This window comes from Capricornis sumatraensis, chromosome 4 (assembly GCF_032405125.1).
Source record: "Capricornis sumatraensis isolate serow.1 chromosome 4, serow.2, whole genome shotgun sequence".
NCBI classification, from domain to species: Eukaryota; Metazoa; Chordata; class Mammalia; order Artiodactyla; family Bovidae; genus Capricornis; species Capricornis sumatraensis.
In genome coordinates this window covers 79,557,906-79,584,525 of record NC_091072.1, presented here as the reverse complement: position 1 = coordinate 79,584,525, position 26,620 = coordinate 79,557,906, and the positions used below count along the sequence as shown (strand labels likewise).

The window sequence follows — 26,620 nt, the reverse complement described above, 5'->3', positions numbered from 1 at the left end:
CTGCTGCAACTTATTTCAAAGAGTATTCTGACTGTATTTTCCTCTAGGAGTTTGATAGTATCCAGGCTTACATTTAGGTCTTTAATCCATATTGAGTTATTTTTGTGTATGGGGTTGAAGAATGTTCTAATTTCATTAGTTTACGAGTAGCTGTCTAGGCATAGAAAAAGATGCTCAACATCACTATTCATCCGGGAAATGCAAATCAAAACTTCAGTGAAATCACCTCACACCTGTCAGAATGGCTGTCATCAAAAAAAAAAAAAAGGAATACAAATGTGGGGAAGGATATGAGAAAGGGAACTCTCCTATCTTATTGGTGAGAGCAGCCACTGTGGAAAATAGTATGCAGGCTTGTCAAAAAACTAAAAGTAAAGTTACTATATAACCCAACAATTCCATTCCTGGGTATATACCTGAAAGCAACAAAAACACTAATTTGGAAAGATGCATCCACACCAATGTTTATAGCAACATTAATTACAATTGCTAAGGCATAGTAGCAACAGGGATGGACTTGGATGGTATTTTGCTAAAGTGAAGTCAGACAGAGAAAGACAAATACTGTATGATATTGCTTATATGTGGAATCTAAAAAATACAGCAAATTAGTGAATAAAAGAAAAAAGAAGCAGATTCATAAATAGAGAGTACAAACTAGTAGTTACCAGTGGTGAGAGAAGGGAGGATGGCTAACATAGGGGTGGGAGGTGAAGTATGTCTTGCATTTTGATTGAATCTTTATCCAAGCATGATTTTATCATTGTGCATAGGGCAGTTGGAAAATATTGGTTCATTGAATTAACTAAGTTTTACAAATTTTGATCCATTTCATGATAAAATATTAAAAAATATATATCTCCAATCTCCATTTCATCAATCTCATCAGAAAATCCATTAAATATTGGGAACCTGTCAAGTTCCTAGTGGCAAATACAAGTTGTCTTAAATTCTAATATGTTAATTGCTCAAAAGCATGAATTTTATCATTAGCAACAAATATTGTCAGCTGTTTTCCTTGAAATGACAGTTTCACTTTGTTCATTTTGGGGAAAATATCTGCCAAACACTCAGGCTTGATAACTGCATTTTGTGTCAGTTGTCTGTCAAGTGCAAGTGGGGTCTGTGGAAAAACCCGACAACTCAAAAATTGCTCGGCGATTTTCCTGAAGACCACCGTCATCCTTTGATGCACAGCAGGAGTGCTTGATGAGTACCTCCATTTCTTTACAGAATATTAAAAACCCAGGTACTCAAGGATCAAGGTTTTATAAAGTTAGTAATTGTTTGAGCTTCATGAAGAACATTCCTGGGTGAAGTGATTCACAAATATAGAGAACAAACTAGTGGGTACCAGTGGGGAGAGAGAAGGGAGGATGGCCAATATAGAGGTGAGAGGTAGAGTCTGTCCTGCAGACTGTGAGTTGGTGGTGGTGAAGAGCACGATGATGACTTGCACAGTTTGGTGCCGCTGCCGAGTTGTGCTATGGTGCTGGTTTCTGTACCGTCATTGTAGATGTTAACACAATGAGAAAAAGAAATAACATTTTAGTATTATATAAAAATGCTTGTGACCTCATGGGCCCCCTCAGAGGGTCTCAGGAATCCCCAGAGGTTCACAGAACCCACATCCATTGGCACAGACGGAGTAGTCTGGTGCCGGAGAAAGAAACATGAAGCCAGTTGTTAGGAACGCTTTGTGAGAGAGGAACTGAGCTAGACCTTCGAGGAAAATTAGGATTTGGATCAGTGGAAAGAAGCACGGAAGGGGATTCCAGAGGGGAAATCATGTGAGCAAAGGAGGAGAGACAGAAAGCAGCATGATACAGTCAAAGTCTGATGAGAAAGCATGGTTGGGTGGAGGGTTAGGAATGGAGAGTGACAGTGAATACAGTGTGAGATGAAGCAGGTGAGGAGAGATCTGAATACCTATCTGAAAAGTTCGCACTTTCTCCAGAGGACATTGTGGGTAACAAGGTTTTTGAATCTGTGATTTGAATGTGTTGATTCAGGAACATCCATATAGTGACAGTGTATAAACTGAATTGGCAGACAAGACAGCTGGATACTAGGAGATGAATTGGGATATTAATTGTGATCTACTTGGCAAAGATCCAGAGCATGGGCTAGGGTGATGGTAATAGAAGAAACTAAGTGAAGTGCAGACTAATGGCTTCAAAAGTAGGAGCAGTATGAGAACTAAAGACAAAAAAGTCAAAAGGTTACCAGTATATTGTGTTTTATAACCCCAGTTCCTTGCCAAGGACATTGTTAGGAAAATGGATAAAAAGTGGGTGTTTCTGTGTAAGATCATACATGAAGCTTTCTCCTCCCTGAAAAATCAGATGCTTCCTTTTTTCTGATAACAAGGACTGTATCACTGAACATACTTCCTTCTTGCTCTGCTGCCAGGAGGCCTTGTGCCAATGTCCTGTTAAAATCACAATTAAAATTGTTCCTGTGGTTAGCACATTTCTTCCTCCTATGTTTGATAGCCCTGATTCTCCATCTGTGTTTATTTGTTTTTTATTAAGATATAGTTGATGTATAATACTATATATTAGAGGTATGCAACACAGTGATTCGTGATTTTTAAAGGTTATACTCCATTTACAGTACTGGCTATATTCCCTGTGTTTACAGTATTTCCTTGTAGCTTATTTATTTTATACATAATGGTTTGTACCTCTTAATCCCCTACCTCTGTCTTGCCTCCCTCTCTTCCTTCTCCCCAGTGGTAGCCATTTAGTTTGTTCTCTGTGAATGACTTTCTTTTTTGTTGTATTCACGGTTGTGTTCAGTTGTCAAGTCGTGTCTGACTCTTTGCGACCCCATGGACTGCAGCATGCCAGGCATCCCTGTCCCCTTTACTATTTCCCAGAATTTGCTCAAATTCATGTCCATTGAGTTGGTGCTGCCATCAACTATCTCATCTTCTTGTTGCCCGTTTCTCTTTCTACCCTCAATCTTTTCCAGCATCAGGATTTTTTTCCAGTGAGTCAGCTCTATGTGTCAGGTGGCCAAAGGATTGGAGGTACAGCTTCAGCATCAGTCCTTCCAATGAATATTCAGGGTTGATTTCCTTTAGGATTGACTGGTTTGATCTCTTTGCTGTCTGAGGGACTTTCAGTAGTCTTCTCCAGCCCCAGTATCTTTCTCCAGCTCCAGTCTTCTCCAGTTTGAAAGCATCAGTTGTTTCTTTGACTATATGAACTTTTGTCGGCAGAGTGATGTCTTTGCTTTTTAATATGCTCTCTAGGTTTGTCATCGCTTTTCTTCCAAGGAGCAAACGTCTTTTAACTTCATGGCTGCAGTCACTGTCTGCAGTGATTTTGGACCCCAAGAAAATACAATCTGCCACTGTTTCCATTGTTTCCCCATTTATTTGCCATGAAGTGATGGGACCAGATAGGGATGATCTTAGTGTTTTGAATGTTGAATTTAAAGCCAACTTTTTCACACTCCTCTTTTCACCCCCATCAAGAGGCTCTTTAGTTCCTCTTTGCTTTCTGCCAATATGGTGATATCATCTGTGTATCTGAGGTTGCTGATATTTCTCCCAGCAGTCTTGATTCCAACTTGTGATTCATCCAGCCCAGCACTTTGCATAATGTACTCTGCATAAATTAAATAAAGGGGTGACATTATACAGGGGTGACATTATACATTATCCCAATTTTGAACCAGTCAGTTGTTGCATATCTGGTTCTAACTGTTGTTTTTTGACCTGCATATAGGTTTCTCAGTAGACAAGTAAGGTGGTCTAGTATTCTCATCTCTTTAAGAATTTTCCACAGTTTGCTGTGATTCCCACAGTCAAAGGCTTTAGCATAGTCAATAAAGCAGAAGTAGACATTTTACTGGAATTCTCTTGCTTTTCTATGATCCAATAAATGTTGGCAGTTTGGTCTTGTTTTATTTTTAGAGTCCACATATAAGTGATATCGTACAGTGTTGGTCTTTTTCTGTCTGACTTGTCTCACTTAGCATAATGCTCTCTTCAGTTCATCCATGTTGTAAATGGTGGAATTTCATTTTTTTTCCCACCTCTGTCTCTATTTACAATTCATTAATCTTACTATTTTCATTCTGTTTGATGCCAGATATCATAGAACCTCTTTTGAAAGAGACTGGGATAAGGGGATTAATATGTTAACTCTTACCATATTTTACTCGTTTCTGAGATGGAGCCCTTTGCCTCAGTCACAGTTTATTCATAATCTGAAGAAAGCTAAAAAGCCTCTGACATCCAAAACCAAATCACCACGACCATTTCAAAGAAAGTCAACAAATTTGGTTAATCTGGTTGCCCAAAGCAGATATAAGCAGTGTATCTATGATAGCTATATATCACTATCATAAAAGAGTAGTGGAATACCTATTAAAAACTGGTAAGTTCATAACAAAAGCAGAGATTTTGTAATCTGAGTGGAAGCAGAGAGAAACAGCAAGGTGCAGGTGAAAGTTCATAATGACTGTGAAGTATGTGAATGCACTTAACATAATCAAATAAGTAGTCAATAAAGAACTATTTCATGTTAAGTAAAGAACACCAAGATCTCACATTTATTGAGCTTTTACTATGTTCTGGGCTCTGTTTTGTTGCTTTACATGCACATCTCACTTAATCTTCCTAAGAACCCTGAATTTCTTTCTATGATTTCCCCCCTTTTTACAGGTAAATAAATTCAGTTTAAAGAGATAAAATATATACACAGAGGCACACAGCTAGTTGTATGTAGTTGAGCTGCGATTTGAACCCAGCTTTGCCAGATACTACAACCCATGTTTTTTATTTTTAACTGAAGCTCTCTCTTCATTTTTACCTCCTTAATAATAATATAGTCGTAGTAATAGTAGTTGTGTTCAGTATCCTCTCTAAAGATCAGAAATGTTATGTACTATATTTGGGGAAACTTTGAGCACAAAAGGGTTAAAGTAACCTTTGAATTGATGTAAAGTTCATCTGAGTACTCATTTCCTCAGAATACTTTATTTCTTAAGACGTCCCAATAATTGATTGGGAGGAGGATTTTTTAAGATGTTATTTATTATCTGTAGTCAATTAATAGATTTTTGTGCCATTGTTTTAAATGAGTCACTTGGGTTTTTTAACTTTGTTTTGGAAACATCTCTGCATCCTCATTTTGATGCACAAAGAGCAGCCATTCTTGTAAACTGCGTCTTGAGTTACAACAGGAAAAATACTATCTTTATAAAGCATTAACCAACTGACAGGAGTTGGCACAATCCTTGCTTTGCTGGGCACCAGATGCTCTGATTTGTTTTTCTTCCTCTTGCTATGAATGAGGTTGCAAACATCAATTCCCAGAGACATGGTCCGAGAAGATTATGCCCAAGGCACATGTTGTGACATGGGGATATAACAGTCCAATAGGAGAGTCACAGTGGATGACAGGACGCTTGTGCTGCAAACCCTAAGCAGCCAAAAATAACTCAGGGCCGTTCTTAGACTGCACAGGGAAATCTCCTGTGGAAGAGAAAGAGCTCTCTGGGAATGATGGATTGTCATTTTGAGGGAGTCTGCAGAAGAATTACATGGGAACCTAGTGAGGAGGTGAACACCTGTTGCCTTAGTTACGCCCTCAGTTATACCTTATGTGTCTTCTTCAGCTCAAAAATCTGAAGAGCAGTATCTTGAAACTCCCTTTTCTGTTTATTCTCAGATCATATTCACATTTTATGAGATTGGCTTTCATTCAAAAGCATGAAATATCAGTGGTAACCCGGGCACCATGCAATTCAGGTGACTGAGGAAAGAGGGGGCAGTTCACAACTGTGGATTTGGTGTATTAATTAGCCTAACAGTTAATATTTCTGAGTCATAACCACTTAATTTTCCAAAAACTGAAACTAAGTATGCTATTGAAATCAGATTAATTAGGAGGAGCTAGAGAGTAGGTGGAGGAAAACCTATGGTAATAAAGTCAAGCTAAAATTATTGTTAAGTCTAAGGATCTTAAAATTATAGATGGGATAGTATGCTAGTCCACTAAGTCATGAAGGATTTGGTTATAGCAATATTATTTTTGTTCTAACTGATTCCAGAATATGAGATTGGGAGCTATTTCTTAAAGATCAAAAAATGTCATTTAGGACAGCCATTTTGCCTGCATGGAAAATCTATTGGATAGTTTTCCTTGAGAGGTGACACAAACTGAAAATGTTAGTAGGTTCAAAAAAGTTTAAGATAATTGGAATGCTGTTAAATCTATAATGGAATAGTAAAACTTAGGGGATATCAAAACCTTTAGAGGTCCGCCTCCAGGAAGATAATCATTCTCTTAAAAATGTCCTATTGCACACTTGTCTTGTTTCATCATGAAAGTGAAGTCACTCAGTCGTGTCCGACTCTTTGTGACCCCGTGGACTGTAGCCTACCAGGCTCCTCCCTCCATGGGATTCTCCAGGCAAGAGTACTGGAGTGGGTTGCCATTTCCTTTGGGACTGTCTTACAGCTTAATCTCACGCAAATTCCTTTCTCTAATGTTACCACTACCGGATGAGAACAGTGCAAGCAGATGATGGTTTCTTCTGGAAAAGGGGAAGTATGAAAACAGCCACTCCAGACTTTTCCACATTTTCCCTCTTCTTTTCCTTTTCTTCCTTTTCCTTTACTTTTTCCTCTTGTTTTCTGCAGATCACTTTTAAGGATGGCTAAGCAAAAGTTGTAAAAATGGTGGACTGCCTGTGGGGAAACAGGAAAGCAAAACAACTTTGAAATTGTGCTAATGCAAATCCCAACCCCAACTGCAACTGTGGGTATAAGGAAAAGTTCACTCAGAGTCCCTCCGCTCTGGGAAGGCTCCTAAACTAAAAAGCATCTTCCCACTGTGGAAAGCTTATTATCTGCTTTGGTTGCTTAACTCCTTTTAAGGAAGCTTTATTGTAAATGTCATGTCATAGTTCTATTTTCATATTTCCTCTAGCCTGGTTCATAAATTTTAAGAATGTAATATTTAAAAACATAGGGAACTCTGTTTGCTAAAACTACTGCTTCCTTGGCAGAGGCTAGAGGGAAATATTGAACCACAGTTATGCCTGAGGGATTATGCCTCCACCCTCATCCTGTGTTTGAAACGTGATGTTCTAATAATAGAACTCCAGAGTTTATTTTAACACAGGCAAACAAAGGCAAAATACATAGACCAAACTGGGGAGCCATTGGCATATGAACGTTCCTTTATCAATATAACAACACAAAAAGAAACAGCAGCAGTAGCAGCATTTTCATGGCACAATCTAATATTATTTATAAATGAACTACATATATTTCTGAGGGGAAATGACTGAAAGTAGTCAGTTGCACTATTTGGAAACTATTTATAGTCATTTACAGATATAAAATCACAAGTCTTTTTTTGTTTTTAAGAATTTGTACATCAGTTTTTAACCAGCAAGAGAAATCACTTGTAAACTCAATAAGCAGTAAGTTCTACAGTCTAAAGAAATATGAATCAAAATATATACTAATATTTGGTAGTTGCATAGGAGGCATATACACTGTAATGGAAAGTATATCCAGGAGGCAGTGACCTTCGCAAACTACTCTCACACATTCCAGTTAAATGTCTACATTTCAGAAAACACATCAGGACTGTTGAGGACAGAGTTGCTGGACAGTGCCCTAGAGTCTTTCTCTCTTTTTCTTTTGGGAAGTAACTGGATGGTCTGCTTCTGTATTAGCATTTACTTACAGCGTGGTCTTTAGAATCTCATGAGTAAAACCCAAGAGAACCTACTGGAAAGGGATTAAATAATAAGATAGTTAGGTCAAGAATGTGTAATAAATAATAAGATAGTTCACTTAGGTCAAGAATATGTGTATGTGTGTGTGTGTGTGTGCGTGTGCACTCAGTCATGACTCTTTGCAACCCCATGGACTGTAGGCCACCACGCTCCTCTGTCCATGGAATTTTCCAGGCAAGAATACTGGAGTGGGTTGCCATTTCCTACTCCAGGGGATCTTCCCAACCCAGGGATCAAACCCACATTTCTTGTGTCTTCTGCATTGGCAGGCAGCTTCTTTACCGCTGCACCACCTAGGAAGGCCAAGTTGAGAATAGTAATTGACATTTCAGAAAAGCAGTAATTCAGCTGGGCAGTACCCATAAAAATGTTCAGTTCAGTTCAGTCGCTCAGTTGTGTCCGACTCTTTGTGACCCCATGAATTGCAGCACGCCAGGCCTCCCTGTCCATCACCAACTCCCAGAGTTCACTCAGACTCACGTCCATGGAGTCCGTGATGCCATCCAGCCATCTCATCCTCTGTCGTCCCCTTCTCCTCCTGCCCCCAATCCCTCCCTGCATCAGAGTCTTTTCCAGTGAGTCAACTCTTCGCATGAGGTGGCCAAAGTACTAGTGCTCTCTAATTAAAAGGTGAAAATGAAAAAAATTTTTTTTTTTTACTATCATGGGAAAAGTGAGAAAGAATGAAATCCAGTGAGGGAAAGGCACTTCATACTCTGCTGGTGGAAGTGTTCATTTTTATAAATATTTTGGCTGATGGTTTGGCAACATATATATCAGAAAACTTCCAAAACTTAAAATATTGTAGAATTTAGCCTAAGGAAATAGTAATTGAACATGTACACAGATACATATGTACAAAGATGCTCCTTGCAGCAGTTTATGAAAGCAACAAATTGGAAGCAACTTATCCATGTTCATCAGTGGAGGAACTGTTTAGATGGTATTGCAGCTATTAAACATGATGGTGTAGAGCTTTATATCAAGCTAAATAAATGGTTGTGATGAGTGTTTTTAGAACAGTGTATATAGTATGGTATTCTCTTAGTGAATGTGCATGTATGTTTGTGTGTATGTGTGAGAGAGAGATCCAAAATATTGACAAGCTTGGCTCCTCTTTGGGAGATGGGATTACATATGACTTTTATTTATTTGTTTATACTTCTCTGTATGTTCAGAATTTTTTTTTATTGAGTATATATTACTTTTATCATCAGGAAGAAAAGAAAGGTATTTTTTCCTAGGAGAAAAGCAAACTGAGCTCCTGCTAAATGCGAAGACTCAGCAGAGAACTCAGGGTGAACAAGAACTGGCCACCGGCCTTCAGAAGTTGATAGTGTGTTTGAGTGGAGAAGGAGACAGTGTAATTTGTACAGATGTCATTCTGGGTCACTCCTGAGTTGAGTTTCCCCGGATTGTCATGGAGTCACTAACAAGGGATATTCTTGGACTCTAACAGAATTGTAGTCACAGAGACCTCCTCCTTGAATGAGTAACTTTTCCACTGCACTTCTTTTCCCTCAACACGTTCTTGAAAAGTGAAGTCAAAGTGTTAGTCGCTCAGTCAAGTCCAACTTGCATTTGCAACTCACAGACTGTTTGCCTGCCAGGCTCCTCTGTTCATGGAATTCTCCGGGCAAGAATACTGGAAGAGGTGGGCATTCCCTTCTATAGGGGATCTTCCCAACCCAGGAATTAAACCCGAGTCTTGGAGAAGGAAATGGCAGCCCACTACAAGTTCTTGCCTGGAGAATCCCAGGGATGGGGGAGCCTGATGGGCTGCTGTCTATGGGGTTGCACAGTGTCGGACATGACTGAAGTGACTTAGCAGTAGTAGCTCCTGCCTTGCAGGCGAATTCTTTACCGTCTGAGTCACTAGGGAAGCCCACACATTCTTGAATGTCTCATCAAAAACATGTTCACTCATCCCCATAACATGCCATTGACTTGACTGACTTCCTTTTGGCTCCCTTGTACATCCATGTGTTTACTTCTCCATACTCCTGGTAGTGAAAGTGGAAGTAACCCCTGGGACTAACGTGTTACTCCCATCCCTGCTTCTCATAATACTAATCTTCCACCTTCAGCATTCAGCCTTCCACGCCTGCAGTTCTTGGCAGTTTTCTTTGTACTTTGCATTTTCTCACTGTCAAGTATTCTTTTGGGCCAAGGAGGTGGCCTGAATAAAAGGAATAAAAATTAATCAAGTCTCTGCTATCCTTTGCACTAATTTTGCACAATTGTTTAGAGAGAAAAAAATGTTCCACTAATTCTTATGCCTTGAATCTGCCTGGACTCTGCTACAGTTAGGGAAAACACCAGAATATATTGATACCTCATTTATAACTACATGGCATATAAATAAATTTTCACTATGTTCTAGATTTCATGGGATCTAAATATTCACATAAAGGCTTTTGCTTCTAAATTTTTGTTTCCCTACAACTTGCTATGGGCAAGGATCCAAGGTTTACTGAAAAATAGAAAATCCTGTATTTTCATTTTAGTTTTCTGCTATGATTAAGTTTGTTTTGTCTTTTGTGTTCTTCTTGGAATTAACTACTTTCTTTTGCTAGTCTTAAGGACTATAGAGAGCCACATGTGTTTTCCACATTCACATATCAGTTGCTCTTTAATTATATGAGTGTTTTGATATTGTTTATTTTTCATAATGTAATTCCTCAACTATCATTGTTAGACAGTAAGGCTTTTTGTGTCCTGCTTTCTGTAAAGGTTGAGACCATTAATGCCAATAAACCTGGAATACTCTCTGATCTCATAGTAAACAACCCTGTCAGGGCAGGAATAGAGGGTATGGAAATTCTTTAGAATTTTTTAATCCGATACAGTCGATAATATCACTTGCTATAAGGCAAGTTTCTAGCATCATTATACATAAACAAGAGTTTGAGCAAAGATAACAATCTGATTGCTTTATATCCAGATCTTGGGCAAATCATTTAATATTTGCATTTTAAACTCTAGGAGTAGATGCCTCTATTGTGAAATAGGACTTCCAATTTGGGTTTTGCAGGGTTTATTTGCAGAAACGTTTTGTTTACTTATTTAGTGGCTCACATGGTGAAGAATCTGCCTGTAGTGCAGGAGACCTGGGTTCAATCCCTGGGTCAGGGAGATTGCCTGGAGAAGGGAATGGCAACCTGCTCCAGTATTCTTGCCTGGAGAATTCCATGGACGGAGGAGTCTGGTGGGCTACAGTCCATGGAGTCGCAAAGAGTGAGACACAACTAACACTTTCACTTTATTTATTTAAAGACACTTGAGAAGTGTGAGGTTGGACACATGTTGAGGAGCAAGTCCTGGACTCACCAAGTGCTGATGCCAAGGGTTCCAGGAGGGTGCTTTGTGAGATCAGCTGCTTATCTCTAACTGGCATAAAAGCCATGGAGCAGTGTCACCCAGGCAGCTGTCTCCCAAAGTTCTCCCTGTCCCCAGCCTTTCCTTTTCCACCATGTAAGCATCATGTGACCCTTCGTGTACCGGAAGCGTCCTGTTCAAGAAGTCCAGTGCCTTATTGGATTCTGAGATTACTTGAGAAGTTTTCCTACCAAGTAATTTCAGTTGTTTCTTGGTATTCACAGGGGACTGGTTTGACCCCTGTGGATACTGAAATCTTTGGATGCTCAAGTCCCTCATATATAATGGCATAGTATTTGCATATAGCATGTGCACATCCTCCTATGTCTTTTTATCATCTCTAGATTATTTATGATACTAGTACAATGTAAAGGCCTTGTCAGTAGCTGTGGATACAATCTACATAGCATGTGAACAGTTGCTAGCACATGGCAAATTCAAGCTTTGCTTTTTGGAACTTTCTGGAATTTGCTTTTAATATTTTTTAGCCTGAGTTTGGTTGAATCCACAGATTTTGGTAGAGTAGTTTTGCTGCTTACATTTTTATCCCGATTTGGTTAAAGGGCCCAAAGGCTCTTCCACTGAAGGAAAGGGAAAGTAGTGAAAGTGTTAGTCACTATGTTGGGTCAGACTCTTTGTGACCCCCATGGACTGTAGCCTGGCAGGCTCCTCTGTCCAGGGATTTCCCAGGCAAGAATACTGTAGTGGGTTCCCATTCCCTTCTCCAGGGGATCTTCCCAACCTGGGAATTAAAGCTGGGTCTCCTGCACTGCAGGCAGATTCTTTACTGTCTGAACCACTAGCAGATGCCCTACAAATAAAAGGAGGAAAGAAGCCAGCTGAGAGCAGGGAGACCTGGAAAGAATCACTTAGGTACATCATACCTGACCTTTCTTATCCCTTCTCTCCTACATTGCTTTTCCAGGACCTTATTTCTTAGCTCACCCCTTGCTCAGAACAAGCATGTCTTTTCTTCTTCCCAAGCATAAATTATGAGTGCTAACAACCTAAGACAGAGGTGATCGGGGCATTCTTCTGCAATGGTTGGCTGGTTGGCTTTTTGTTTATTTTGGTATAATGACAAATGAACATGGCTAATATTTTTAACCATTGCAGTCTTTACAGCTTTGGGCCAGATTGCTGCACATGAGTAAATGAATCCTAAATTGGGGGAATCTAGTATCCTTGGGACCAGAGAAGGCAATGGCTATGAACAGATAAAGCATATTATAGACCCCAGACTGTAGTCAGAAGTTTATTCGTTATTTTTCCAGGACAAAAGAAGTGGCAACAACTAGAGACTCTTGACTCTTTTGACATTGAAGACGTTTGCCTAAGACCCTTAGGGTAACAGTAAGTTACTCTGATGAACATAAGAATTAATAAGCTTCCTGGTAGAGAAGCAAGAGTTGGAACCAGACATGATACAAAAGACTGGTTCAAAATAGAGAAAGGAGTACGTGAAGGCTGTATATTGTTACCTTGCTTATTTAACTTATATGCAGAGTACATCATGCAAACTGTGGGGCTGGATGAAGCACATGCTGGAATCAAGATCACAGGCAGAAATATCAATAACCTCAGATATACAGATGACACCACCCTTATGGCAGAAAGTGAAGAACTAAAGAGCCTCTTGAGGAAAGTGAAAGAGGAGAGTGAAAAAGTTGGCTTGAAGCTCAACACTCAAAACTTGAAGATCATGGCGTCTGGTACCATCACTTCATGGGAAATAGATGGGGAAACAGTGACAGACTTTATTTTCTTGGACTCCAAAATCACTGCAGGTGGTGACTGCCACCATGAAATTAAACGACATTTGCTCCTTGGAAGAAAAGCTATGACCAACCAAGACAGCATATTAAAAAGCAGAGACGTTACTTTGCCAACAAAGTCTGTCTAGTCAAGGCTATGGTTTTTCCAGTAGTAATGTTTGAATGTGAGAATTGGACCATAAAGATGTCTGAGTGCCAAAGAATTGATGCTTTTGAACTGTGGTGTTGGAGAAGACGTGAGTCCCTTGAACTGCAAGGAGATCAAACCAACCAATCCTAAAGGAACCAACTCTGAATATTCATTGAAAGGTTTGATGCTGAAGCTGAAACTCCAATACTTTGGCCATCTGATGCGAAGAGCCGACTCATTAGAAAAGACCCTGATGCTGGAAAAGATTGAAGGTGGGAGGAGAAGGGGCTGACCAAGGATGAGATGGTTGGATGGCATCACCGACTCGATCACATGAGTTTGGGAAAGCTCCAGGAGTTGGTGATGGAAAAAGAAGCTTGGCGTGCTGCAGACCACAGGGTTGCAAAGAATTGGACACAACTTGAGTGACTGACTGAACTGGTAGAGAAATCAGTACCCATACATAAGCTCTGATCTCTAAGATAATTTGACCTGATAAATTTTAAACCATCTGCTAAAGTGTTTTTAAACTGAAGCTGCTGAACTGGAAAGATTGTTTCAGGGTTTTGGGTTGTTTTTTTTTTTTTTTTTTTTGTATTTCACCTTGATGCCATTTGACTTGGTAGAGAAAAACTAAAGATCAAATTTTGATTTGACCTCGAGAGTCAGGACTAGAATGATCCATTTCTGATTAATCAGTTGTTTAAGATGATCAGTATTTATCCTAGGAAACTATTGAAACTTTACTTCAAAACTTTAGAAGAGGGTTGTTTTGGTTTTTAGTTTTCTGTAATTTTAATACCTGTTGGATGAGTCAGGCCTATAGTGGAACTTATAACTTAAAACAATCCAGCCTTTTTTTTAAACAGCACAGATGTGTTAATAGGTCAGCCTCTTTGATGTGGAACAGTTTTCTTCTTTGTTAGGAATGCTTTCCAGCCCAGCGTTTTGTTTCTCCCTTCTTCCCAGTTGTTTTCTGCCAAGAGATGGGAAACCTGGATTTCACAGCAGTACAGAGTTGGCACCTTTCCCCCAGCCTTGCATCCTAATAATACCATATCAGAGTCTGACCTAGTTATTTCACACAGGCTGCTTTTGCCAAGCCAGTGGGATTTTCCTCCAACAAAGGGCCCTGGTCTTCTATCACACAGAAGAGACATGCCTGCAGACCGGATTACCTGGTAGCAGGCTGCCAACATGTGTGGCTGAGTGAGGGCCGTGCAGGGAGGAATGCCGGGGGCCCCGTGCAGACATAGTTCTCTTTCCGTTTGTCATTCTTAACAACCTGACTTCAGTGAGCTCCTGCGGATGCCACCAAGGAAAGGCAGTAGAATGTGGGCTCCAGAGCACGAGCTGCTTTTGTACACATTTCAGACGTCTGTAATGATGGCCAGGTTTTTGTGAGTGTGTTCTACCCTACCCCACTTCCCCTTGGCCTCATAGTTTTTCCCTCTACACACAGTTTTCCTCTAGTAACTGCCCAGGTTGTCACCAGTAGTAACATCTTCAGTGAAAGAAAGAGAAATTGAAGATAGAGGCTTCAAGGACTCCATTGCTGAAATGAAAAAAGACAGGCCTTGGCATGTTTGTACAACTTTTTAAAAATATAGTTTTAACTTATGCTATTAATTCAAGTATACTTGATTTACAATGTTGTGTTAGTTTCAGGTGTACAGTACAGTGATTCCGTGTTTTATATATGTGTATATTCTTTTCAGATTCTTTTCCCCTATAGGTTATTACAAAACATTGAGTATAGTTCCCTGTACGCTATAGTAGCTCCTTGTTGGTTATCTGTTTCAAATATAGTAGTGTATATATGTCAATCCCAAACTCCTAATTTATCCCCCGACCCTTTCCCCTTGTCTTGTAAAACTTTAAATACTCTCAAAGTTTACCAATTTTAAAGAGCTGAAATTGCAAATAAAAGACTTGAGTAGGGGCCTCAGCCTTGGTCATTGATGTGTCTATTTCCGTGGTCCCTCAGTGCCCTGGCTGGGCAAGGTCTCAGGCCAGGTCACACTGTCCATAGTGAAGGTCCCTAGTCAAATGCAACCTCGGTGAAGGGCTGCGAGTTAGCTTACATTGCCAGAGTGCATTCTGCAGGTGAAATATCTTGCTGAATGAAAGGAACTGCAAATACTGTTAACAGTCTTCAGATGCTCTGTGGTAAGAAGAAAGGAAAGACAAGTAGCAGGTGGTATTTGTTGTTGTTGTTTAGCTGCTAAGTTGTATCCAACTCTTTGCAACCCCATAGACTGTAGCCTGCCAGGCTCCACTTTCTGTGGGATTTTCCAGGCAAGAATACTGGAGTGGGTTGCCATTTCCTTCTCCAGGGGATCTTCTCAACCCAGGGATCAAACCCATGTCTCTTGCTTGGCAGGTGGCTTCTATACCACTGAGCCACTTGGGGCTTTCCCATCGAATTGTATACATTTGGCAGAAAAACACATTGTATCCAAAGTATGACAAAAATGAGAAAGTGGTTGTGGTAAAATAAGGTGATTTATGTACTAAATGATGCTGAGTGCAGAGAATTAATCACACTTAGTAATTAAGGCTGGAGAAGCCAATGGCACCCCACTCCAGTACTCTTGCCTGGAAAATCCCATGGATGGAGGAGCCTGGAAGGCTGCAGTCCATGCGGTGGCTGAGAGTTGGACACGACTCAGTGACTTCACTTTCACTTTTCACTTTCATGCTTTGGAGAAGGAAATGACAACCCACTCCAGTGTTCTTGCCTGGAGAATCCCAGGAATGGGGGAGCCTGGTGGGCTGCCATCTATGGGGTCGCACAGAGTCGGACACGACTGAAGCAACTTAGGAGCAGCAGTAATTAAGGCAATGGCACCCCAATCCAGTACTCTTGCCTGGCAAATCCCATGGACGGAGGAGCCTGATAGGCTGCAGTCCATGGGGTCGCGAAGAGTCGGACACGACTGAGCGACTTCACTTTCACTTTTCACTTTCATGCATTGGAGAAGGAAATGGCAACCCACTCCAGTGTTCTTGCCTGGAGAATCCCAGGGATGGGGGAGCCTGGTAGGCTGCCATCTCTGGGGTCGCACAGAGTCTGACATGACTGAAGCGACGCAGCAGCAGCAGTAATTAAGTGGTTTCAGCAAGTGACTGCAAAGTCCTACCTTCCCATGAATTTTGAATGGAAATAAACTTGAAAAATTAGAAAGTATTATTTCTTAGTTAAAGAGTATTTCAATTCTAAAGCAAAATTCACATAAGCATCTTGACCAGCTATGTGAGAAACACAAACTCAAGTCTTTCTGTAGAGCAAATAAAACAATTCTATCCAAATCCATATGGTAAGAGATTGTTGTAAGCTGTATTAGGTCTGTTCTGGCATTATGACTTTGTTTTTACACCATAAGGCTTTTAAGCTCTAAATTAAAGGCTCATTTATTTGTTATTGTTGCTGGAATTTTTGTTTGTTTTTTGCTAGGAGTGGGTGGGTATTTTGTGTGGATTTGGGGACAAATACCAACAACTGCTGTGTATTTTGTGTGTATCAAAGCATTTTTTGGCTTTTGTTTAAGGTTATAAAATGATACTTTTTATAAAGTGATGTGGTTCAGAGAGAAGTCATGAAACTTGATGAAAAGGTTAGATAATATGACATAGGTAGGATGCAGGCATTCACTCAGTCGTGTCCAGGTCTTTGGTACCCCATGAACTGTAGCCTGCAAGGCTTCTCTGTCTGTGAAATTCTCCAGGCAAGGATGCTGGAGTGGGGAGTCATTCCTTTCTCCAGGGGATCTTCCCTACTTAGGGATCAAACCTGAGTCTCCCACATTGCAGGCAGATTCTTTACCATTTGAGCCACCAGGGAAGCCCTGAGATTTTCATAAACAGTGCTATGCCTTAGATATTTTTTTCTCTTGTTGAAAGAACTTTAGTCCTTCAGATAGGTATCTCTGGTTACTGTGTTTATTTCCAAACTTGAAACTCCTTTTCTTGTTGTGGGAATAATTCTGGGATAATCCAGAATGCTGATATTTGCCCATATATTTGTAGAATAATGCTGCTGCTGCTGCTGCTAAGTCGCTTCAGTCGTGTCCGACTCTGTGCAACCCCATAGAAAGCAGCCCACCAGGCTCCCCCGTCCCTGGGATTCTCCAGGCAAGAACACTGGAGTGGGTTGCCATTTCCTTCTCCAAGAATAATGCTAACCTGCTCAATTCAAGGACTTTCTTTCAGCAAGAACAGACCGTGCTTGCAAAGATCACGTTGGTCATGCCCTCTTGGTAAAGTAACGAGTAAAGGATGTATTTCTCATTTTCTGTAAACATGCTGATGTACCTATTAAAGCTACAAAATAAGCGCTTATGAACTGACACTTTTCAAGAAACTATATTAAAATTTATCTTTCTTTTCCACACAGGAAGAATTTAATGGAAAACCTGACTCCCTCTATTTCAATGATGGTCAGCGAAGAATTGACTTTGTTCTAGTGTATGAAGATGAAAGTAGAAAAGAGACCAATAAAAAGGGTTCAAATGAAAAACAAAGAGTAAGTTTATTGTCCTATTTTCTTTTATTTTTATTCTTTATAATATTATAAAATGAAAAAAATAAACTGCTGTTTTTGTGTAAGCAATGAAGTGAAACTGGTGTTTGCAATATCAAGTCAGGCATCCCTTCATATTTTCTCTGTTCATCATTCCCTCAAGGCATGGTAACAAAAAACATTAAAAAAAAATTTTTTTTTTGAGTTTTAAACAGAAACTTCCTCAGGCTCTTAAGCTGAAGGCAGATTTTCTTCTAAGGAATTGCCCTTTCTATCTGTAAAAGAGATTTATACTAAAAGCACACTTGCCTATTTGCAACTAGATATGAAAGGAAGCTAATAATAAATAATGGCAACAAGGATAATAACAACCAACCAGTGTCAGGGTATGCTAACTCATGGATGGTCTGTGTATTTTGCATGCATGTTCTCATTTAATTCTCAGAATACCCTGTGGTGGTGGTGGTGGTTCAGTCGCTGAGTCGTGTCTGACTCTTTGAAACCCCATGGACTGAAGCAACGCCAGGCTTCCCTGTCCTCCACTGTCTTCCATAGTTTGCTCAAATTCATGTCCATTGAGTTGGTGATGCCATCCCAACCATCTCATCTTCTGCAACCCTCTTCTCCTTTTGCCTTCAGTCTTTCCCAACATCAGGGTCTTTTCCAGAACAACCTATAAGGTGCCTTTTATTTTCATACCATTCTGGATAACAAAATTGGCCCTTAGACTAAACAATTGCCCAAGTTCATGGACTCTAACATAAGAACAATTCAAACTCTGGTCTTGAATCACGAACGCATGCTCTTGACGTCTTCCACTTTCTTCCCATCCTTTCCCTTTCATTCATTGCCAGTCAGACTTTACCCTTCCTTTGCATCAGGCTCTTTCAGGTAATGTGGCCATCTTTATCTCAAGATATTAAGCCATTTAACCTGCTAAATATATAACAACTTCCTGGAACTTCTTTATCAAACTGCATCAGACTAAAACAAGACAAAAAAGAAAGTATACACGTGTGTCACTTTTACCCACTTTGAAAATCGCTTCTTCGTTCTGTTTTTGCTTTTTCTCACATTTGTGCTGTTACAAATACACGACTATTAATCTGTCCCTCTCTGGGCTTTCTCTCTAAAATATGTCATCCTTAAATCTATTGATTTCTGTCTAATTTTTCAAACCAAGGATGAAACCTACTTGAAATGAGGAAACAGTCCTTTTTATTATGTTTTTGTTTGTTTGGGAAAGGGTAATTTTGGAGGGAGGCTTGTATTTGCATAGTGTCATAGAATGAGCCCAGCTTTTGGAACCTGATATTCAGATTCTGATTCCGCCACTGTAGTGTTTGGAGTAATTCTAGTTGAGGCAACACCAGCCTAGAATTACAGTGGCTTAATAAAATAAAAGTTCACTAATGGCTCAAGTCAGTCATGGCATCCCTGTTTGGCACAGTGTCTTTGAGGTATGGGCAGGGCTTTGTTGCTTGCAGTCATTGAGGAACCCGGGCTGACACAAAGGCTTTGCCATATTCAGCAGGTCATTTCTGGGATCACTCTGGGCATCAGTAAATGGTAGACAGAATAAGGGAGAGGATGAAGACTGCACTCATGCTTCTTTACCTGTCTGGGTTGGAACTGACATCATCAGTTGGGTTCACATTCTTTTGGTCAGAACTCCGGAAGGTGGAAAGTATAGTTTCTGGCTGGACAGACATTTCTCAGTAGGAATTCCATGCTGTGGACGGGGAGCATTAACTTTTGGGCATCAGCGGCTTGTCTTTACCACAGTTTCCAGCTAACTGTGTGAGCTGGATGAATTTTCTTATCAGTCTCATATTTTATTATTATTTGGAGGTGCCTTTTATTTTTACATTTTGACATCTCTGAAATCAGGGTACATCTTTAAAAAAGTGTATCATAATTTCATTGGATGAATTTTTATTGGCACATAAAGTATTGGCTCACCATACAACCAGAGACATCTTACATTCTGGAAAGTAGGAATCTCAATACCTAGTCCAGATAATTATGTTTAGGATTGAATAAAATAGTATAGAGATGCTACATAAGTTTTCAGCACATGTTAGATAATAGATGTTAATTTTTGTACCTCCTCTTTTATTTGGGGTATACACTGGTATGAAAAGGCATCACTCTCTGGTTATTATATAATTGTGTCACTAAACTAGCTTAGAGTATTTTATCATTTTCCTGTGAACACTAAGATATCTTCTGTGCCGTCAGGGTCATCATCAAATATTTATTAGGCATCCATATGCTGATGGCTTCCCTGGTGGCTCAGAGGTTAAAGCGTCTGCCTCCAATGCGGGAGACCCGGGTTCGATCCCTGGGTTGGGAAGATCCCCTGGAGAAGGAAATGGCAATCCACTCCAGTATTCTTGCCTGGAGAATCCCATGGATGGAGAAGTCTAGTAGGTTACAGTCCACGGGGTCACAAAGAGTTGGACACGACTGAGCGACTTCACCTTCACCTTCAAGCTGATGGAACTGAATTGAACACTATATAAAGTAAGTTAAACAAACCTAATCCATTACAGTATAGAGGAAACAGTTTTAGTTTTATACAAGGGCTTCTCTCCCATGGTAAAGGAGCCTGGAGCTAATTACATTATTAACAAGGTCTGCATTTGAGTTATACAGAAACAAAAGTGCTGAAGTAACTTTCATAAATCAAGAGAAAAAAAAAACATCATTAATTTTTGTATCTGAACTCATGGATTGATGTACCATGATGTTGGTGTTTATTTATATGCTATGCTTTTAAGTGTTTTGAGACTATTTATACATATTACTTAATTTAGATTCTACTAGAATTTGAAGCTCAGCTTGGGAATCACAGTTTTATTAATTGGAAAATCATTTGCAAGTTCCATCGCACTCTCTGTCAAGCCGTATTTAGAATTTAGGACAATGCCAAGGAAAGGCAATTTCAAAATTCTCTTTTCTTTGAGAGGAAAAAAAAAAAAATTATGTCTAAATCACATTGATTTCCTAAAACAGCCCCAAGGTTGACTTTGCCAGGGGCTGATCTAAAAAGTATTGTTAAATTCTTGTTTAGAGGTAGAGAAAGGTAAAACTGATAGTGCCATGAGCATCAAAAACATACACAAGTGAAAGTCTACGTCTACATATGAGCAAAAGAGAAATTATTTTTCTAGCCAAACCTCCAAATACCATATAACTTTGTCCACTTGTATTAGTGAAAATACCTCAGAATCTCACACCTCCCTTGAAAAAGCATAAACCGTCTATATTACCAATGGGGTTGATCATAAGTTGTTCCAAGAATAAGTGTTTGTTTAGGCCATACTGCTGTCCATGGCGTGAAATCAGTTCGAATGTCTTTTACTGGAAGTAACAGGGAAACCAAACTCATAATGATTTAAGTGCTGAAAGGAAATAATAATTCTCTCATTTAACAAATAGTGCGGAGATAGGTGCAGTTCTGAGTTAAATAATTTTTTTGCTTAATGGGATCATCAGGACTCGAGCTTCATTATATCCTTCCGCCCTGCCATCCTCAAATGTTGGCTGTTCTTAAACTGTCTTCACTTCATTTCGTGTTTGTTGCCACATCAGTGGCAGTAAGAAGGAATGCCCTTTCTTTCCGCCCTCTTTTAGAAAGGGGAAGAAATCTCCCCTCGAATGGCAGACTTCCTTTCACTGTTGATTGTCAACCACTGGCAAGATGAATGAAACTACCATCATTAGCACAGACTAATCAAGACTAGCCTTTCTTTTCCTAAATCATCTGATCACTTAATATCTGAAAAACCATCAGCTTTTCTTAGTAATGAAGAAGGGGAAGATGACTGTTGAATAGGCAGCCAGCAATGCCTGGCACATCTCATGGTTAAAATATATCTAAATAAGTTTGAGCCATATTGTGAAGAGCAAAAGTGTTTTAAATGAAACATGTTTCCATATATTCCTCCAACTCTTCCTGCTCAGTTTTGTTTGTCATTCTTCTTTCTTCCATTTCGCTTATCTAGAACTCCTAGTGGGTGACATAACTGACCTGTTCTGAATTTCGTTTTGTCTGACACTTGGCCTCCCTTCTAAACAGATGTGTTTATGACTAAGTAATGATATAATGCAGATGATGATAAAGAGAATAGAAAAGTCTAGATAGCACAAGAACAGTATACGTCATCCTGAATGTAATGCTTTTTTATCAGCAGAATCCATCCCTGAAAGTTGATAGAAAAAATATTTCCTGGAAGCTGATGAAAAGTTATGGAAGTATAAGTTTATCTTGTATATCAGACCTTAAGAATTCTTTGGTGGATCTGGCCAGTAGAGAGTACAGAGTAAGAAATTTTCCAAAAAATAAGTGTTCAAGTTAAATTACATCCAAACCTTCAAATAATGTGAAACAACTGACTAACTGGTTATAGATCCCTTGAGCTTTTAAAACTGTTATCCATTGTTTTATATGAGTTATCATGAGGCTGGAACGGTTTACAAAGAAGCTAGATGAAATCCCTTTGGAAATGGTTAAAAGTTTACCAGAAAATTCTAATAAAATGAACACAGTGTACCATTCCATTTATTAAGATTTTACATACTTTAGTAAAGTTTTATAATAATGTCTGAGGATCTTATACATTTTTATTAACTATTACATTTTTGTTGCTGTTGTCAGATGCATTTAATTAAAAAAAAATTTTTTTTGCTTGTGATTTAGTATTTTGTGTTAAGAAAGAAGTCTATTGATTTTTTTATAAGATCTAGTTACATTGAGAAACTTTTTAGTTCCAGTAGTTTCTAATGCTTGTTTTAAGTTTATTCAAAGGAAAACCATATTGTCTCCAACTGACAGCTTCACCGTACCTTTCTTGTACTTCATTTGTTATATTGTCCAAATGGTATGGCTAAGACCTCTTGAATAAAACCTGCAGCACATAGTAGTCACCAGTGTATTGTTCCTGAGTTTGGTGCAAGTGTTTCTAAAATTTCACCATTAAATACACATTTGCTATAAATTTTTGGTAGTTTTCTTTTAAAAAGTTAGGAGTTCTCTTCTAGTTGATATTGCTATGAGCTTTTATAATTGGATTTTAAAATTTATCAAATGTGCTTTCTTTGTATCATTGCTTTATCAGTAAGTCTTATGTGCATAAAGTATATGATTATTTGTAGCTCATAAGATGATAGCTAACAGTATAGAATATTCAAACATCATTCATTATTGGTTTTAATATGCAATGTATCATTTTTATAGTCACTAGCTTTCTATTTATGTTAATACTATGTTATAACATAGTTTATTTATAATTCATTAAAAAGTACTTGAGGTCACATACAGAATATAACATAAATAAAAGTAATTAGATAAGGATATCAAAGCTATGGTTTTTCCAGTGGACCATAAAGAAAGTTGAGCACCAAAGAATTGATGCTTTTGAACTGTGATGTTGGAGAAGACTCCTGAGAGTCCCTTGGACTGCAAGGAAATCCAGCCAGTCAATCCTAAAGGAAATCAGTCCTAAATATTCATTGGAAGGACTGATGCTGAAGCTTAAACTCCCAATACTTTGGCCACCTGATTCGAAGAACTGATTCATTTGAAATGACCCTGGTGTTGAGTAAGATTGAAGGCAGGAGGAGAAGGGAACAACAGAGGATGAGATGGTTGGATAACATCACTGATTCAATGGACATGAGTTTGAGTAAACTCTGGGAGTTGGTGATGGACAGGGAAGCCTGGTCACAAAGATTGGACACAACTGAGTGACTGAACTGAACTGAACTGATCATGGTGACAAAAATGTAAAAGCCAGAAAAATAAAATTAAGCTATATATCAAAGTAATAAGCAAAATTACCTATTATTAACCATAAAGTCCTGTTCAGAAATTAGAGTTCAACTGCAAATTTGCCTCTTGAGTTTCCTAGTAGCCAAAGAAAATAGAGGATGTTATCAACACCATGGTTTAAAGTTTCAGCACAATAAAAACCAAACTGGTTTTTCAAAAGAAATATAATCTTTCTGGTCTAAAGATCCCCCAGAAAGAAATTTATCCCATAGATTCTCCTAAAGGAGAAGGTGTGATTGAGTTGACTTAACATTGACTTGTATTCTCCAAATTGAAGAAATAAAGGGATGGCAGAAGGGGATTATGAAGAATAGTATTAAAAATTTCCTAAAAATGACATTTTTGCCACAAATAGTCCATGAAAAATATTACGCTGGGTGAAGTGATGGTGACAGCTCCTGTTGGGTGGTTTCACCTCCTGAGATAACTTTTGGCAGGTGTTCTGTCTTTTGTTTCTGGATTTGAAATCAGGTTTGGCTTTAACTCCTTAATATTTTAAACTAAAGCAGGAAGTTCTTTATATTTTTATCTCCTTCCTTTACACTCTACTTGCTTAAACTAAGATTGTAGGTTAAAAGGAATAAATTAAGTTAGAATCAGCAGTTTCAAATTAAAACTACAAGATGTGTTGCTGGTATAAGCGTATTTGGTTCTATTTTTGCATACTCAGCACAAGAGAAGTGAATCCAAAGCTTGCTTCGTATTTCCAAAATGGGACGTGTCCTTGGGCCCAATCCTTAAAAACAGACAAATGCAGAGGACGGTGAAATTCTGAAAAGTAAATTCCACTTCATCTCAGAAAGAGGTGGAGAAGAGAAAAATCCTTTTCCAGATTAGTTCTTCTGAGTTAGTTTTGAATGAAGAAGCTGTCATTTGCCCTGGACCAACGGGTACTTGTGTCTCACTTTCTGTAAAAGGGTAAACAGCTGGGCAACGTCAACTATACCGAATTCTCAAACAGAACAGGCATGAATAAAATAAATAATCATTAAAGAAAAGCTTGCTTATGTGCACAGGAAAGATATGCTCTAAGAAAATAGTATTTCCTAAAAAACTTACAGTTGGTGGGAGGGAAGGGATAGTTAGGGACTTTGGGAAGGTCACATACACACTGCTGTATTTAAAATGGATAACCAACAAGGACCTATTGTATAGCACATGGAACTCTGTTCATTGTTACGTGCCAGCCTGGATGGGATGGGGTTTGGGAGAGAATGGATACATGTATATGTATGGCTGAGTTCCTTCACTGTTCACCCAAAACTACAACATTGTTAATGGACTAAACCTCAATACACAATAAAAAGTTTAAAGTTTAGGGGAAAAAAGAAAATAGTAAATCTTAAACTTGCCCGATGATAAGAATAGTCTGCTTTGCATGTTAAAACTAGATTATCCAGGCCCATCCTGTATGTACTGAGCCAAAATGTAGAGAAGAGAGGCCCTAGAATCTGCATTTTAATTAGGGCACTTCAGGTTGTTCATATAAGCAGGAAGAAAATGCTGCCCTGAAGTGTTCACAGTAGTTATCCTAGCAGTGGATTGATAACAGGTGATTTTTTTTCCTTCTTGAAAAATTTATGTTACCATTTATTTATTTTCATAATTACACCAAAATTGCTAACTTAAAAAGAAAAGTTGGAAATAAGCATCAGCTACATATTCACTTCCTTTCTAGGCTTATCATTCAGGATGCTGGTCTGTTTTCTATCTCCTCATGAACATATGTCACCTACTAAATCAGTCCTCTAACATTCAATATTTATCAACAACACGTGAATTTAAGTCCCAATTAAATAATTTATTCCTGCTTACCAGACCTTACCAAGTAAGAAGCACTTTGAGTAATTAGAAAGAAATATTTTTGCACAAATTAAGTATCTTTGGTTTACTTCTTACCCAACTTCATAGACATAGCAAAGATTGGCAAGTTGAAAAGTACAGTGAGAGCAGTGTCAGTATTTTGCCTAACAAAGCTGGAAGAATATTTGAAGTAAATCTATTTCATTAATCTCAACTGATTTATGCTGATATATTATCATCAGAGTGTATTTAGCAATCTTCTTAGACATTGCAACCCCTGGTTTTTATGCATAAAAGCAGAGCAACATAAAGGAAATGGTAGAAATTGCTGTTTAAAATCAGTTTTATTACTGTATAATTCACAAGCAAGTCCTTCCCAACAATGACTTTATTAAGCCAAATGAGATGTGCAATCTCAGGTGCTTAGGGGACAGAAAGCTGCCTTAATTACGCCAGTCTGTCCTTTGTGATTTTTGATTGCTTTATTCTTTATTTCTCTGACAGCTTTATTAACCTCCCATAAGAGGTATGAATAAAATTTCAGTTTCTGGGGTGGGTTAAGTGTTCTTGTCCTTCTCTACTCTGAACCCCAAGTACCATTCTCCACTGACAGTAGCAGAATCATCTGTCTCTTTTTGTGATGTCCCTAGATCCTCGATGATTATAGTCTCTTTGGCTTTGCTAGAAGTAGGTTGAAAAGAAAGAGAGAGATCCAGGTTACAGTGCCAGTGAATTTACTCTCCTAGAGACAGAGGAACTTACAACATAATCTAGTATATGACTGGGCTTTTTTCAGAGCCAGTGAGTCTGGTTGAGTCATTTTGTGCTGCCGAATACACATCGTAGACTATAAACATAGGTTTAGGTTCTTACCTGTAAGGTTTCCAATAAGGTACATAGATAATTTTTAGTTAAAAATTGTGTGGCCTCAGATACTCATTTATTCAGCAAATATTTATTGAGCAATGAGTATGTCATTCAATATGCAATATTAATTTTCTTTCATTTTTAACATGGAAGACAGCTCTACCCTAATTTGTTTTAAATGTCAGGAACACGGTTACTTATCCAAGTGTAAATTCTACATAGCAGTAAAGCTGATGATCTCATATTAAATAGATTTAAGCAGTCTTTTCTTAAGTAAGCAGTCTTTTCCTGATATATTCCTGTTTGACAAATATAGCACATATGCTAATTTACTTTAGCTACCTGACAAACCAAGAAAACTGGTTTGATCAATTTTTAACATATTCCACTAGTTCTTTGTGAACTGCCATGCCAAAGGGAAATAACAAGAACTGTCTTATTAAAGTAACACCAAGGTGATATATTAACATGTTTAAGCAAATAAAAATGCCCTTTCCTTGGTTCAAGTATTTAAGTATTTATAGTTAGTAATAAAACAG

At 38.7% G+C, this 26,620-nt stretch overlaps 1 protein-coding gene and 1 non-coding gene across 2 annotated transcripts in view; both read left to right on the top strand.

Moving 5' to 3' along the window:
* The window catches only part of ANO6 (anoctamin 6), a 134,118-nt gene that overhangs the window by 24,462 nt on the left and 83,036 nt on the right, over window positions 1–26,620 (top strand). Inside the window, exon 3 of the mRNA XM_068971442.1 lies at window positions 17,450–17,578. Coding sequence (XP_068827543.1) covers window positions 17,450–17,578 — 129 coding nt within the window. The remainder of the gene's footprint in view (window positions 1–17,449; window positions 17,579–26,620) is intronic.
* TRNAW-CCA (transfer RNA tryptophan (anticodon CCA)) lies at window positions 19,860–19,931 on the top strand. The gene has a single exon. It is a non-coding gene; the product is annotated as a tRNA-Trp (tRNA).